The sequence below is a fragment of the Mastacembelus armatus genome, chromosome 19 (genome assembly GCF_900324485.2).
Source record: "Mastacembelus armatus chromosome 19, fMasArm1.2, whole genome shotgun sequence".
Taxonomy (NCBI): domain Eukaryota; kingdom Metazoa; phylum Chordata; class Actinopteri; order Synbranchiformes; family Mastacembelidae; genus Mastacembelus; species Mastacembelus armatus.
This window is the reverse complement of record NC_046651.1, coordinates 12,043,761-12,058,318: the sequence shown is the minus strand read 5'-3', so window position 1 is coordinate 12,058,318 and position 14,558 is coordinate 12,043,761. Positions and strand designations below refer to the sequence as shown.

At 39.4% G+C, this 14,558-nt stretch overlaps 1 protein-coding gene across 2 annotated transcripts in view; it reads right to left on the bottom strand.

The window, feature by feature from the left end:
* Positions 1–14,558, bottom strand: part of afap1l2 (actin filament associated protein 1-like 2) — a 32,317-nt gene extending 17,759 nt beyond the window's left edge. The window contains exons 1-2 of one of the 2 annotated variants that reach the window (XM_026315493.1): positions 14,240–14,558; positions 2,887–3,015 (exon numbers count right to left, since the gene is read on the bottom strand). In XM_026315493.1, coding sequence (XP_026171278.1) covers positions 2,887–3,015; positions 14,240–14,255 — 145 coding nt within the window. In that variant the 5' untranslated portion in view covers positions 14,256–14,558. The remainder of the gene's footprint in view (positions 1–2,886; positions 3,016–14,239) is intronic. The other variant, XM_026315494.2, reaches the window with a different exon arrangement.

Genomic DNA, 14,558 nt, shown 5'->3' with positions numbered 1-14,558 from the left:
TCTAAGTAAAACCTCTAGTAGGCCAGGTGAGCCCCAGCTGTTGAAATATCAAGGGCTTCTCTGACTCATTTGTTGGACTAAATCTTCTTTGACACTCAGAACCCTCTGGATTTTATTGTGTAAAGTTTAATAGCTTGTGTTGTATAGTCACAATATGGTTAATTGTAAACAAGAACTCCATACAATTGTACTTTAGGCTGAATTTAAAGAGGAAAATCTGACTTCACCTTAGTGCCAAACAAACTTTCCTCACGATTGTCAAGGATCCAGGATTAAAGGGAAACTTCACCCAAACAAGTGAGCCATTGTGCAGACAGATAGGACCATTATTGACACCCACTCTTAATGTCAGCCATTCATCGGGCATTAGTCAGAAGACTCCTTGCCTGCACAGATAGAGCGCTGTGTAACGTCTCTCTGTGAAGTGTCTGAAGATCATACAACTAAACACTCAACACACCTCCTGAACTTGGTTCATCTGCTAAGACCAACACAGGCTTTCAACAAGTTTCTGTTACAACCAAACGTAATTTATATCCACAAACAAGAATTAGAAGGAACATTTTCGTTTTTATCAGAGAGCTATCTAGTTAAAGTAGAAAATATTGTAATTATAGACATAGTTGTGGTTTTCTTTGACAAGAATAAAAACACAGTGATTAGGAATTGTTTTGCATGGTGAGAGAAATTGAACATAAGTGGACAAATGATCAGGACTGCCAATTAGAGACCCGACTTGACTTCTCTTTGCACTCAAATGTAAATATTTATGGGTCAGTGTGAATAATCCTAACATTTAGGCGATCAGCAATGATGAAACCTCATGTCACACACTCAGTTAAATGAAAAAATAATGTGTTTTTAGTTGGCCTTAACATAGTGGAGTAATTACAAGCCGGCGAAGACATTGCCATAACATTGCCACATAAACGGTCAGAATGAATGTCTTTTCTTAAACAATAAACCCTGTGGTTTCGGCATAAAAGACTCTAGCTGGTTACTGTAACCTGTTATGGGAATTTTTTTTCCCGGAGCCTCAGTGCTGTTTTGAATTAAATATTCTAACCGACTACGATTATACCCTAACAGGAAATCAAACAAAACTCTAACTTTGGGTGATAGGCTGGGGAAGGTTTCTCCTTTGAAATGGATATCGTATATACATAGGTCAAACCAAACAGCAGCAGAATGAAATTATGTTATGCCTGCACAGTGAAAACGGATTTAAGGGGAACAGAGTTGAAAAGCTATTTATAAACTGCTGCTGAAAGGAAGTGAACATCCCCTGAGGATAAAGGCAGCTTCGGAAAAATGATACAACTTGGAGCCAGGAGAGGAAGTAGCGAGAGATGAGTCCAGCAAGTGAACATGGAAAAGCATGAGTTTTTGTGGGTGTGCTGGTGGGCAAATATGTGCGTGTCAATGTGAGAGACAGACAAATGCAAAGAGAAAGCAATTAAAAACCTGCACGAGGTTTTTAAATCCAAAAGTGACCATGAATGTATTGTCATTAGAATTAGCAAAGAGTTTGGGTCAGTGTGGTTTGTGTGCAGCGTTTCTCTACTATAAGGTGCAGTGTTGGATCAGTTCACACTGTAACAAACTGATTTCCAGGTACTATAAATCACATCAGCTTACCAGAAGTTGCACCATTTTCATATTGAGTGTCGGAGCCAGTGACTTAGAAAAATAAACATATCTTTAGCTGTTGAACAGAATACTTAACCGACCATACATCATTGTGTGATGAAGCAAGAGGCACTTCAATTTGAGGCAGCTTGTGGAAATAATAACTGCAATAATTCACAAAAAATGTCCATCAGATAATCTTGCAATGGAGATAGACATGCAGACAAAATATTTCATTCACTCACCATAAAGTGGTATTAAGCAACCAAAGTGGGATAAAAGATCCCAAATGTATTTGTTAATATAGACCTGTGAGAGTATAATTATTACATGGTGGTTACTGAGAGTTTAAAATAGCAAAATAATACCACAGTGGATTGCTTGACAGTTTCTCTCAGGCCAAACTGGCAACGATGTAAGCTGATTGAACTGTGGGAAACAAACGGCATGACCACATGTTGCACTCTGTGCTTTGTATGTGGACAGACCGACTGCCAGTCAGTCTGAAAAGCTTGACCCATATTTCAACATTTGTGGTTGAACCTCAACCAATGTAACTGTCATGTAATCGCAAAAGGCCATGACATTAGGAAATATATGAAAATAAAAATTATAGTAACCAAAAATTTTGTGACCACGTATTTATTAAACATGTATGCCCTGTATTTGATATAGCTAATATTTCTTAATCATATTTAATAGAAGTGGGTCGCTGCAGTAGGTAAGCAAGATTTTTATCAATGTAAGAAATGAAAAACAGCCTGTGAAATAACCAAGGCAAAAATGTACAATGTAATCTGTGGCACTGTGGTTTATGCTGGGAAACATTCTGCCCTGACTACTGTGATTAACATTAGGGCCATTTACAGTAAAGTCATAGTAAAGTCATAGTTTCTCCAATTTGGGGGTTTTTGCAGTATAATTACAGGTTTAGATAAAGAGTGTTCAAATGTATCTAACACTGTTTCACAATCTTACAGATTTTCCAATATGTTGAATACCAAACAACTTTCTCTTCCTCAGTATGATTTTTCCAGTCCAAGTACTTTGTGTTTAATAGCTTAGATCTGTGTTCATGCTTTCACTTCCACCCTGGTTTTGTTTTTACTCACAAAAGTCTCCTGAACTATCCACAAAACAGGGAGGTCATGTTAAGTACTCCTCATAGTTCACTGACTCAATAGAGTTCAGTTGATTGAGTGGGTTGTTTTCTAGACTACAACATGATATTGCACTTGACTGAGTTTTTCCTCATACCACTGGAGGTTCCATAGGACTGGAGGAGATCGGAGAGCAAGCCTTTCTGGATGGTGGCAGCCCCACTCAGTGTCTCCTTGTCCAGGATGAGCAGGAACCGGTGGAGCTCTATCAGGAGCTGGTCCAGCACTAGAAGCACAGAACAGAAGAGGGGGTCTCAGAGCTAGAGCAACATAAAAATTCCTTTATGCTAAATGTTATTACACATTTCTTGGCATGGACGTATTTAGGAGAATAGAAAACAATGGCTTCAGACCAGAGCTGTCAGAGTTTCCATCAGCAAGAAAAAGAAGAGCCATAACTAATATAAAGCCAGTGAGGTTTCCAGGCAGAAATACTCAGAATATTATACTTTAATTTATGGCTGAGAACAGGCAGTTCAGCTCAAGGACTTGTCTTTTTACCATTGCTTTCAGCTGCTAGTTTGTGAGCTATTTCATTCTCACTTTTTGACTTTTGTGTTTTAATCCCCCTGCTGTAGGCCAACATTTTACATGGGAGAGACTCTTCAGTTTTTGAAATTTATGTTTTTATTTTTGTTTAGCCGGCAACGATCGACAACCTTTCAGACCTTATGTCATTGACATACTTTTCTCATCTGGTTGCTACTGACAGTTGCAAGTCATTTTGGAATTCGTATGGTTTCAGCGAAAGGTCAAGTCCAGAGGAGGGCGGAGCCTAGGTTAGAGTCGGCGGGGCCTCTGTGTCTGGGTGCAGCCCACACACATCCTTCAGGGGTCAGCGCGGAGCTCGCAGCCCTCTCTACTGTATGGGGAGGTCTTTGTGTTTCCCTTCAATGTCTCTTGGCCTCATGAATAGGCCCCTTGCTACAGTGGGCCTCAGTGTGTGAACACTTCAGCAGAAAACAAGACAGAAGGGGAATAAAGAAGAGACTATAATAAAAGGAAAGGTGGAACAGATATTGGTGGGGGTGTCTTTCTGTTCTTAGACGGAGGAATGCATTAAATCTCCTCAGAGTGTATGTCCTCAGCTTTTTTAGATAGATGTGTCTGGGACACGAAATTCAACACCAGAAAAAAGTCATATGTAAATTTAAATTAGTGAAATATCATTACAACCTTTATTAGTATTCTTTCTTTGGTTACTATCGAATATTATATATTACATTTTGGTCATTTTATTGCTAAACAAACAATATACAATGTAGTAATGACCAAGCTTTATAAGTGCTGGCATATTTTTTTGAGAGAGATTAGTTAGTTGTCTCCCCTTTTCCAGTTTTTTTATGCTAAACTGAGCTAATTGCAAGAAAAATCAACCCCAAAACTCCCATTTATATATGAAAATCACCCACTCAACAAATGAACTTTACTGCACATTAAATAATCATAAATTGGACAACTAAAGGATAACAAACTGCCCCTCTCTGTTTGAACTCTTTTAAATCTGTCAGCTATTTGTTTTAGAGGCTCCTTCCGGCTCAGCCTGATCACTCAGACTTGCAGAAAAGCACCTTCCTGCAGCATAAGGTGTGAGGCTGTGGTTAGTTATTGACTTTTAGAGACGATGAGAGACCTTCCCAAGGCTACAGCAAGCTGGGTTGTTTTTGATAACTCCTACTCAAGCTGAGTCAACTTTTGCTGAGAGGCCCTATGTGAGGACCTTCACTGTGAAAAACATCACATACAACAGGGAAGTGAAGTTATTAAATTCAAACAATGATAAAAAGCTTCAAAAACCAACTGGCTATGTGACTTCTCTTATGTTACTGTAATGATTAGCACAACACACATTTACTTTCATTATGTTTCTAGTAGCTGTTTAGCTGCTAATGTTTTCTTACTCAGTATGAATGTAAACATTTTTCCAGTTTCTTCTCCTTGTGTGTTTGTAGAGACTGACTCGGATGGCCTTTTGGATTGGGGGACCCTGGGAAACGGAGTCAGCTGACAAGACAGGAGGTCTGTGGCAGGATGCCTCTATGGGCTACACGTTGGCCAGACGCCCAGTGAGTGACCACAGCCTGTGCAGCATTTCAACAATTTCAAACAATTCATTTCTGTAGAGTGGCCAGGAGTCGACCATCAGGCAGCCAGAGTACTACAGTGTTTTCTTCTAAAGAATTTTTTTATTTTTATTTTAAATACATCAGAAATTACAACCAAGCATAAAATCAGAAGTACACTTAACAGCATAATGTTTGTTTGGATAGTAAGAGTAATGAACGGTCATGCAAAGGGTAAAATTTCTCTTCCTCATGCCTGCGAGTGTACTTCCCTCTTTGCTTTGTGTTTGCTTGATTTTCTACATTCATTCGTATAGAGTTAGCTGAAGTGCTGTCTTACTTTGGCAGTTCAGTAAGGTGCATTTGCGAAGCCTCCTGAGGTCAAGAAAGAGGAACAAAACTTAAAAGGAAGGCTTTCTAATCTTAACATTTTATCTAACAAGTCAATCATCAGGAAATTACAAGAGATATAGACAAATAGATTACCATGTTCCTGCATTGTTAGTTATAACCCACTGAAATCTCTTATTGATGCTTATCTCCATCTGCTGACTCTGGCTTGTTCTTTCAGTTAGACAGAAATCTTTTTTTATTAGTCCTTAGAAATATAGAATCTATGAATGCCTTTGCATGCATGCCTATCTGTACAGTAGGTCCATCTGTGCATCTGGACTACAAATGGTAGCTTCTTTTTAATCCTTAACAGCTACCGGTCCCAGCTGCTAACCTCCTGTCTGTCCTGTGAGAAGGACGGTGAGGAAAGAGGAGTGAGAATTAGAAGAAGAAGAGATAAAATGCTGGATAAAATGTTTTACTGTGAACTGCTGTGTTCATGCAGCTTAAAACAGTTCAAAATTCCATGATATTAAATCTGTTTTGCATAAAAGGGCAAATCATTATTTAGACTGATAACAGAGCCTACAATAGGCCAGCCAAAGAATGAAATGGACAAAAATAGGCTTGCGTTCAAAAAGTTCATGTCAAAGTCCTTTCTGAACAGGGTTTTCATTCAAGCAAGAAGAGTTGGACATAAATCTATCCCTCCATTCTTCATGTTAAATTTGAACATATCTTCTGCTAAACAAGGGGGCCTTGTCAGGATCCTAGCAGTGTTTCCTATTCTGACAGGCTTAAGGTCCTGCACCAACAGTGATGGGCCACATCTTAGAAGAGACAAGTACAAGAATTTCATTTTATTAACTCAACGAGCCAGTTGAGCCAGTCGAGCCAGTCGAGCCAGTGGATTATGAAAAGACTCTAATTAGCTTCCCAAGCAAAATCGCTACCACAGCTGCATGTATATTCAAAAATAAAAGGCATTTGGGTCACTTCAGCCCTAGGAAGAGCAAAACATTAAATCAGAAACCAAATAAAAGAAAATTTTAAAAAAGCTGAAAGCATAAAAAAGACACCAGGAAACCACAAGCCACCACAGCAGCGTCAGTGTTGTCAGAATATTTGACAGTTCTTTTATGGTCTGTTGAGTTTTGAATTGGTGACTTGGGACATAAACTGTGAGAATTTTACATCTTTTGTATGTTTAGCAAACTATAAAACTTTCACCCAAAGCCATCTAAATAGCAGAAAAAACCTGAATCACTTTCACAGCCTCTTTTTTTTTTTTGCACAAAGACTGATGTGTACTTCAACGGCTCTTTTTCTCCTCTTAATTGAACTAGCAGCATTATCACGTTTCATCTCATCTATATGTTGTCTCCCTCCATCTGCCCTACTTTCACATCATCCCCTCAAATTTGAACCCATCAATTCATGCTCTAGGAAATATCCTGTTTTCCACTGATGCAATATTTGTGCTGATTTCAGGCATGTTTAGAACTTTGATCAACACAGAAAAAAATGGGCAGCAAGTTAAAGAAAACAAAAACAAGATTTTAATAATGCTTCAACATGATGATGCAAGAAAGGCTGCTGATATGTAAGATGGCCTTGCTTGTTTAGCTGGAATTGCTGGTTGAGGTCTGTTTGGGACGCTTGTCTTACTGTTTGAGGCATATTTTCGGATGTGGTGCAGATGTTGAAAATAGTCACAGATGTGCTCATATTGGTTTCCTCACATTAAAAAAATAAACACACAGTGAACTTTTACATACTGTATAAATGTCTGTCTGTCTGCATATCTTGCCCATATTTGTTTCCATCCATGCACTTGTGCGCCCAGCAACAGTCACTTATCCATTAACTCATGTGATGAAGTCTTTCTGCAGATACTCAAAGTGGAACTGGCAGCATGGTCAGAGTGTCCCTAGGATAGATGTAGCCCTGTCATCACCCTCTAGGCCAGACGGTTTCTCTTCACTAATTTTATGACTCAGACTCACTCCAAGCAGTTACCAATGAGATGTCCAACTGCACTACGCACAGTGCTTTGTAAAACAGAAACAACAGTGTGATCCTAACCGGCTCCATTCTCATTCATGAGTTTTTACACACTGTGCATTGTACATTTAATAATGTATTCCAAAACCTGCGTTTTCCATTTGAAAATGCTGACTTTTGCACAAATATTGCTGATAATACTGGTAACTAATAAACCCTACACTCTTTACTCACACTTATATAATTAAGTATTTAAGGCTTAGCTAACTGTAAAACCATCTTCTGTGTAAACTCATAAAACTCAGCCATCAGCATTACCCATAATAGGGACTAATTGGCATTTTATTTGAATGTGTGAGAGCTACTGAACCCAAGTTAAATGATACATAGCACCAAGCCTGTAGCTTGTCATCCTGTGGCTGACAATGACAGAGCTACCTCAAAAGGAAGTGAAGTGAGAAGGAGAATAGGAACCAGTGACCAAACATGAAGGTAAAATGTTTGAACAATAGTGTAGCTTTTACACTGTCACACATTCAAGGTGCTTCAGATAAAAGCTGACAGAAAGACCAGATTTTTTTTTTCTTATCATTTCGATCCTATACATCTTTCTTCCCTGGGAAAATACACGTATGATTGGTTTGTTCCAGACTGGCCTTGCTCTGGCCAGATAACTGGCTGATCCTCTTTTCAGGCCAGAGGATCAAACACCAGTTTGATTGGTGTCTGATGGCTATTGGCAGGCACTGGTCTGTCTCCCTGCAGCAGGCTGAGTTCAGCTGTGAGGCAGGGACTGAGTGAACATGGCTGGATTAATCCAAGCTGTGTTTTAGTACTATTGCCATAGAAACTAGAACAAAAAAAAGCAACTTGATGATTTCAGAAAAGGGTCCGCCTGTGTCTGATAACAGCAGTGAAGAAACTTTGGAAAGAAGTGGACAATGTGACACAAATGAGGAGGAAAAAGTGAAACACTATATTTAAACATGAAGCATTACAGGTTAATGTCTGTAGTTTCCTTTCTACCTTTGCAGTGTAAAAAGCAGGAAGAAACTGAGAATTTCCAAAGGGACAGTAAAATATAGACTTTCCTGGAAATCTCCATAGCATTTTATTTGGCTTTAGGTTATTGTTTTAACAGTTTCTTGTCTCACTGACTTACTCTTATTGTCTGAGAACTAAAAGTGAAACTACGAAATGAGTTTAACATTGTAAAGCTTGGACTGTGGGTTGCTAATGTTTCAATTCCTCATGCATCGTCCTACACTCCTTTTTTAAATAATTTCTCTCTCACGATGAGCCCTGAATAAAAATAGGCAAGGCTAAAATATAGATTGATAGAGGATGTTTGGATGCCATTTATACACATTATGTCTGCACCTTAGGTATTGAGTGAACATATAAATAGAATTCTGAAAAATATGTCTAGTCTGATGACAAAACATTGTAAGTTTCAGTTCTGACTGCACGACAGATTCAGGGCAAACAATATGTTGTTTTTGATTCCATGCCACACAGCACAGCAATAAACTCCATTGTCAGTCAACTCAGTGTTTATTTGATCACAGGATAATTAAGAAAATTAAAGTTGCAGTGTGTAAACTGTGAATGATTTAGCAGTATCTAGTGGTGAGATTGGAGAATGCAACCTTCTGAGCATACCCCACATCACCCCTGTTTCCAGGTGTGAAGGAGGGTATGGTGAACATCACCTTTAAAGCAAAACTCGATTCCCTGTCTAGAGCCAGTGTTTTGGTTTGTCCATTCTAGGCTACTGTAGAAATAGTGAGGCACAACATGGCTGCCTCCATGACAGGAGACCTGCTCCCTATCGAGATTTATGATTACACACTGTTGACATATTTATGAATACTAATGCTAATGGATCCCTCTGAATATTACACATTGAACCTTTAAATTTGGCGCTACAGTCTTGACAATGTTTGGCTTCATTACTTAGACTACTTGGACTTTAGTTAGACTCCAAAATGAAGCTGTTGTGAGAGTTGTCATGGCATTCAGGGGCTATCAGTTGTTATCATGCTGACAATTAATTATGCCTCCTCCACCATCAAGTAACAAGTGATGTGAAAATTAGGTATTGTAGTGATTGTCATAGTTATGACACAAGCAAAGGAGGAAATGAGGAAACCTACAATAAAAGTGAGAAAATCTTTGTAAAGAAGTTGAGGTGGACATATAGGCCAAACACAGGCCTTTTTCATTAGACATTTAGCATTTTAATCCAAACCTTAATCTTTTTGTAAGCCTAACCAGGTAGTTTTTGTGTGTAAAGCAGTTAACCATGATGACAAAGATCTATGGTATGATCATGGATCTTTTGGTATGTGGAGTAGGGACCTCTTGAGTCATAACTATGGCCAGATATCTACAAAGTGGGTGCACAGAGTGAGTGGCAACTGAGTGAAGCACGATTTAGATTAATAATTGTCAGAGCTTGTGTTCAAAACCATTTGGATTTGATTCCATACAGCCAGAAAGCAGATGTTCTAGCCCTCTAACGCAAGGACCCATTCATTCAAATCCAAAGAGGAGGATTCTTTGCTTCATTCCACCACATGATGGAAAGTTTGCTGTTTTTATATGTCAAAGTAGTTCAATAATAAAATACGTGTCAGTCTTATTGTCAGTTGAATTCATGACGGCTGTCATAGCTGAGTCGAGTTTTTAACAATGTGGGAAACATTTGATGTAGGCGCAGCGTGAGGTTGTGCAGTGGTTTGGTCATGCATGAAGAGTCTGCAGAAGTCACTACTCCAGCTTGTTGCACCATTACTACAGTATTCAACTAGCTGAGTCAGTGAAAACAGTTCTTGTTTGTTTGGTTGAAATGAAAATGTGCACTCTTTTCGTGACATAATGAACTATAGCCTGTGTTTTCATTCATTTCTTTTGGATTTGTTTTTTTTTTCTCTTTTATTTGCAGTTGAAAAATAACATCTCCCTGTAAAAATGCTTGAGGCATGACCAATGAAAAGGAAGGAGTAGCCTCAGTGTGATATGAGAGGAAAGATAAAAGCAAATCATGAAGGCATAGACTAAATATACTGAAAGTAAGAGCAGGGAAAATGCTGAGCTATGGATTAAGGTGTTAAATTTTTTAAGCTGTGAAGAAGGAGTCACATATAAAGTTTAATTCCACTTTTCTTTTTCAGGTTTCTCCTCTTTAATCTTCCGTCTTCCACAGCTACTGAAATCTCACTCCTGCTTTATCGATCCCATCATACATCTTCCATCCTTTCTTTAGATCTGTGCTGTCTCACTTACATTGATGCTTACTGCTTGGCCCTTGGAGAAATTAGCTGAAACATTCTAACAGAATCAAAATTCAATTAAATCTTCATAGGAAAGGGCCCCGGTCTGCTTGAGCAACTCTGTCTTAATTAGGATGCAGTGCAGGTTACCGTAGTCCCTGCAGATCGAGGCTTCAGCTGAAGGCTTAGAGATGTGATGACACGATGAATGAAAGATGAATGAAAATTTAGAGAATAATGCAGTACTGCTTTTTCCCAAAAACAAAACAGTGACAAAGTTTGATATCTGATAATAATGTGCTACATTGATTGTTTTCAATTTTAGCAATTAACATTTGAATGGTAGTTTTAATGTACTGGAGTGGCCAAGAAATGTATTACTTTATATATAACACATGTTTACATGCAGAGTGTGTTATGCATGCATTTGTTAGTTATATATTAGCTATCTCCTTTGTAAGTAGATTGCAATAATGTTGTGAATCCACATCAGGTTTTTCCAATGCACAGAACTATGTAATTCTGTCCTTCTCACTGTATTTCCCCACAAACATACACATAGTAAAGAAAACAAAATCAGTTAGCCCTGCGTCATGAGGCAAATCAAGCTCAGTGTGATTCCACCTCCTCTTCCTAATGTAGTACCCTGCCTTCATCCTTCCTTCAATTCCCACTCTCCTTACCACAAAACTGGGGCATCATCGTCTAGATATTCTGAGGTGGGCGATGTAAGTAACCATCACTCTGTGTGGGCATTAACCATCATTTTGTTTTTTCAATTTAGATCTACGGTGTAGTCATACACAGATTGGTGTCTAAGCAAAAGTTGAGCTTTACAAGGCTCCACAGGCTTGGCTTGGTGAGAAAAAAAGGCAACAGTCAAGAAGCAGCTGCTGACAAATAAAAACTAACTAGTAGCGACGCCTCAGAGTCACCCACATAAAAGCTTCTTTGCTTAGTTATTATCCCACATATAAGTGGCTACAAGGAGAGTGAGGACTAATGAGTGTGCATATGTGTACGATTACAAGTGTCTAAGCTCCCGATCCCTTGTTCTAAATACTGTACCTATTCTTTTATAAGAGTACCTAGTGAGAAAAACAATTCACACATACATATACGATACAGCTCTGACCAAAAGCAATAAAAGCCATGTGTGATGTGATGAAAATAAACAAGAGCAAAACCCAGAGGGCAAAAAGGGCCAAACTCACACAAAGCACCCCACTACCACAGAGCAGGAAGACTGTCTTTCTTTTCATCATTTTTATAGCCCCGTCCAGCTTCCTGAATTGCCTGTGCCTTGCCTTGCTCTTTCCGTTGGCAAGTACAGCTCATGACATACATACAGTACCAGTGAACCGGCAGACCCCAGGTTAACCCTGATGGCCTACCTCTGCTGAGCTGATGAGAGGTCAACACATTTTTCTATGTGTCCTAAGTTGATGAGTGACTAAACTGATCCTCTGACTTTTCCATCATCTGGTCAAAATTTGAATTTGTCGGGTACTGTGGTGAGGCAAGGCTGAGCACGTCAGCACCTGAGTGTTTAGCTCAGTGCATATAAACATTTCATTGAAAACCATGATAATATCTTTCTGCATTCTTTAAAGGCAGACAGTGTACAGTAGCTGCTTTTGTCTCATCTGAAAGTAATTCACTGATTCAAATATCCATCAATACATCTCTCAGACGGCCTCTATTTGTCTTAGATGTTGTTTTGGCAACAATTGCAGAATCAGATCATTGTTGGAGATGGTGGTTGATACTGGAGGCAAGAAAACAAACCATTGTCATACCTGCCACAGTGAATCTAACATGAAAAATGTTTTCTCCTGAAACTAATGAGATCCATAATAAAATGGAAAGCAAAACAAGGCCATGAGGTGGAAGACCTTGACTGACACAGAAAGGTAGATAGTGGTAGGGCATCTTGCATAAAGTGACTGCAGGTGGTTTTAATAATTTGACCCTTGTTCTGACAGAAAGTGTGAGAATGTGTGAGAGCTGCTGATGAATGAACCAGGCATGAGTGGAGGTTGAGAAACACATAGAATATCCAGGATATAAAACAATGCTTTGCCTTGTTTTTGACCTCCCTGAATTTTCCCAGGTTTCCCTTTACTGTGCCCCCTTCACTTTCTGCCTGTGGTTGTCAGTATCTAATTCAGTGTCCTGGTGCTGCTGCATACAGCTGCCAAGACAGTACAGTCCAGTCCTTAGTTCAGTCCTACTCTGTATACTGTATAACTATAAAGTCAAGGTTTTTCCCCTATATCATCTACCTTCATTGTAGATGTGAATAATTGACTCATCTCATTTAAAGCTTTCCTTAAGGTTTTAAAATAGTAATAGTGATAGATAAACAGTGACTGTGATAATAAACTGATCAGTATAGCGCCCCTTGCTGACAATCAGTGTAATGTCATAAATGCTGAAACATGAAAGTGAGATACTTCACTGCTCTACACTTTATCTGTGAAATATTGTGATTACGGCTGCAATAAATTACAATATTTGTTATTGACAAGTTGATAATTGTATATGCCATAAAACAGCAGAAAATTCCCTTCACAATTTCCCAGATCATGAAATAACATCTTCAAATGAAGTAGCTATTATAATAGCCCAAGCTATTATAAGTTTGCAGTTACATTCAACTGCCCATTCAATTCATAATGCAATCACAGGTATGAGGTTGATTCGTAAATGAATGAATGAAGTGCAAACAGCCCAAACCAAAGCCTCTACCACTAATAAAATCCCCTCACAGGAATAACACTTATGCATTTCCCCGTTCGCGACGCTGGGTATTTACTCTAAGAGAGCCAAAAAAGAGAGTGGGAGTAAACAGACTGGGCTGTCAAGTCAGCTGGAGAACAGGAATGTTGCAGAAAGATTGCTGTCTTTCAAACTGTGGTGATTCCATCCCAGTTTGACAAGTCGCCTTTGTTTTCAGTCAAGCAAGCTGCTTCACCCAGTTGACTGAACCAGACCAGTCAGGAGGGTGAGGGGGATTCAGACTGTTTTGATGGTAATGTTTCTCCTGTGAGGAGGATTGAGCCCGAAACATAACTAATCTCCCCATCTAGTCAGTTTCACGTTCTTTATACGTTCAGACAGGTCGGTGAGCTGCGACTCACAGCCCATCACTCTACTATTTAACTTTAATATTTTGGCTTAAACACTTTGTTTACATCAATCAGGAAGTATTAGATGGCCTTGCTCATCCCTCACGGACAAATAACCACAGGAATTTGAGGAATGCTGTGAGAACAATGTTGCTGCTATTAAAATTCATCAGTGGTCACAGTGTAGACTAGACTTTATATAGCCCAGTTAGAGGAGAACCAGTTAGAGAAAAGCCACACGTCTTTATAGTCCCGGTTAAAGAGGATGCGATCCTTGCCTGAAGGCAGCTCACAGGTTTGACAGGACAGTCTGTTTTAGTAGATTACCCCTGGGGGCATTTTAATAATGATTAATAGTGGCAGGTGACCAAACTGATGTGACAGCACAGACCAACCAGAGCTAAGACTCAGCTTATCAAAAGATAAGTGTGTATTAGTTTTATGGTGGATCTCAAACTTTAAAAACACCCATTGTTTTTCAACATGCAAATGGCTCAATGCATCCAAAACAAGTGAAACGAGTCGATTCTTATAGGACCCGAATGTGTGACAAGCTGAAGGTTTAGTGAGTTTGTTACTAAAAGTTTTTACAGCGAGGTCAGAGGCCGAGTCTAATGTTATTGCCCCCCCTCCCCTCCCCTTACCTTTGTGCTTCTCCATTCCCTCGCACGGACACTCGCTGTTTCAGCTTCTTATCCTTTTCCTTCCTCCTCTCATCAAATCAAACAATCCCAAAAGTCTGCGGAGAAGTTTCTGAGTGATGGGACAGCAGCTTGTGCGGAATGCAGCCCCGGCTCTGCTGTGCACACACTGACTGGGCTGGACACACTGAGTTCTGACGGAACAACAGCGCTTTTCTCTTCTTCCTAATCTGCTTTTGCCGCACCTCCTCCCATGCAGCATCCAGACAGTCTGCAGCCCGGCTGCTCTTTCCACACTCACGCCTTTCCAGGTGTTATTCAC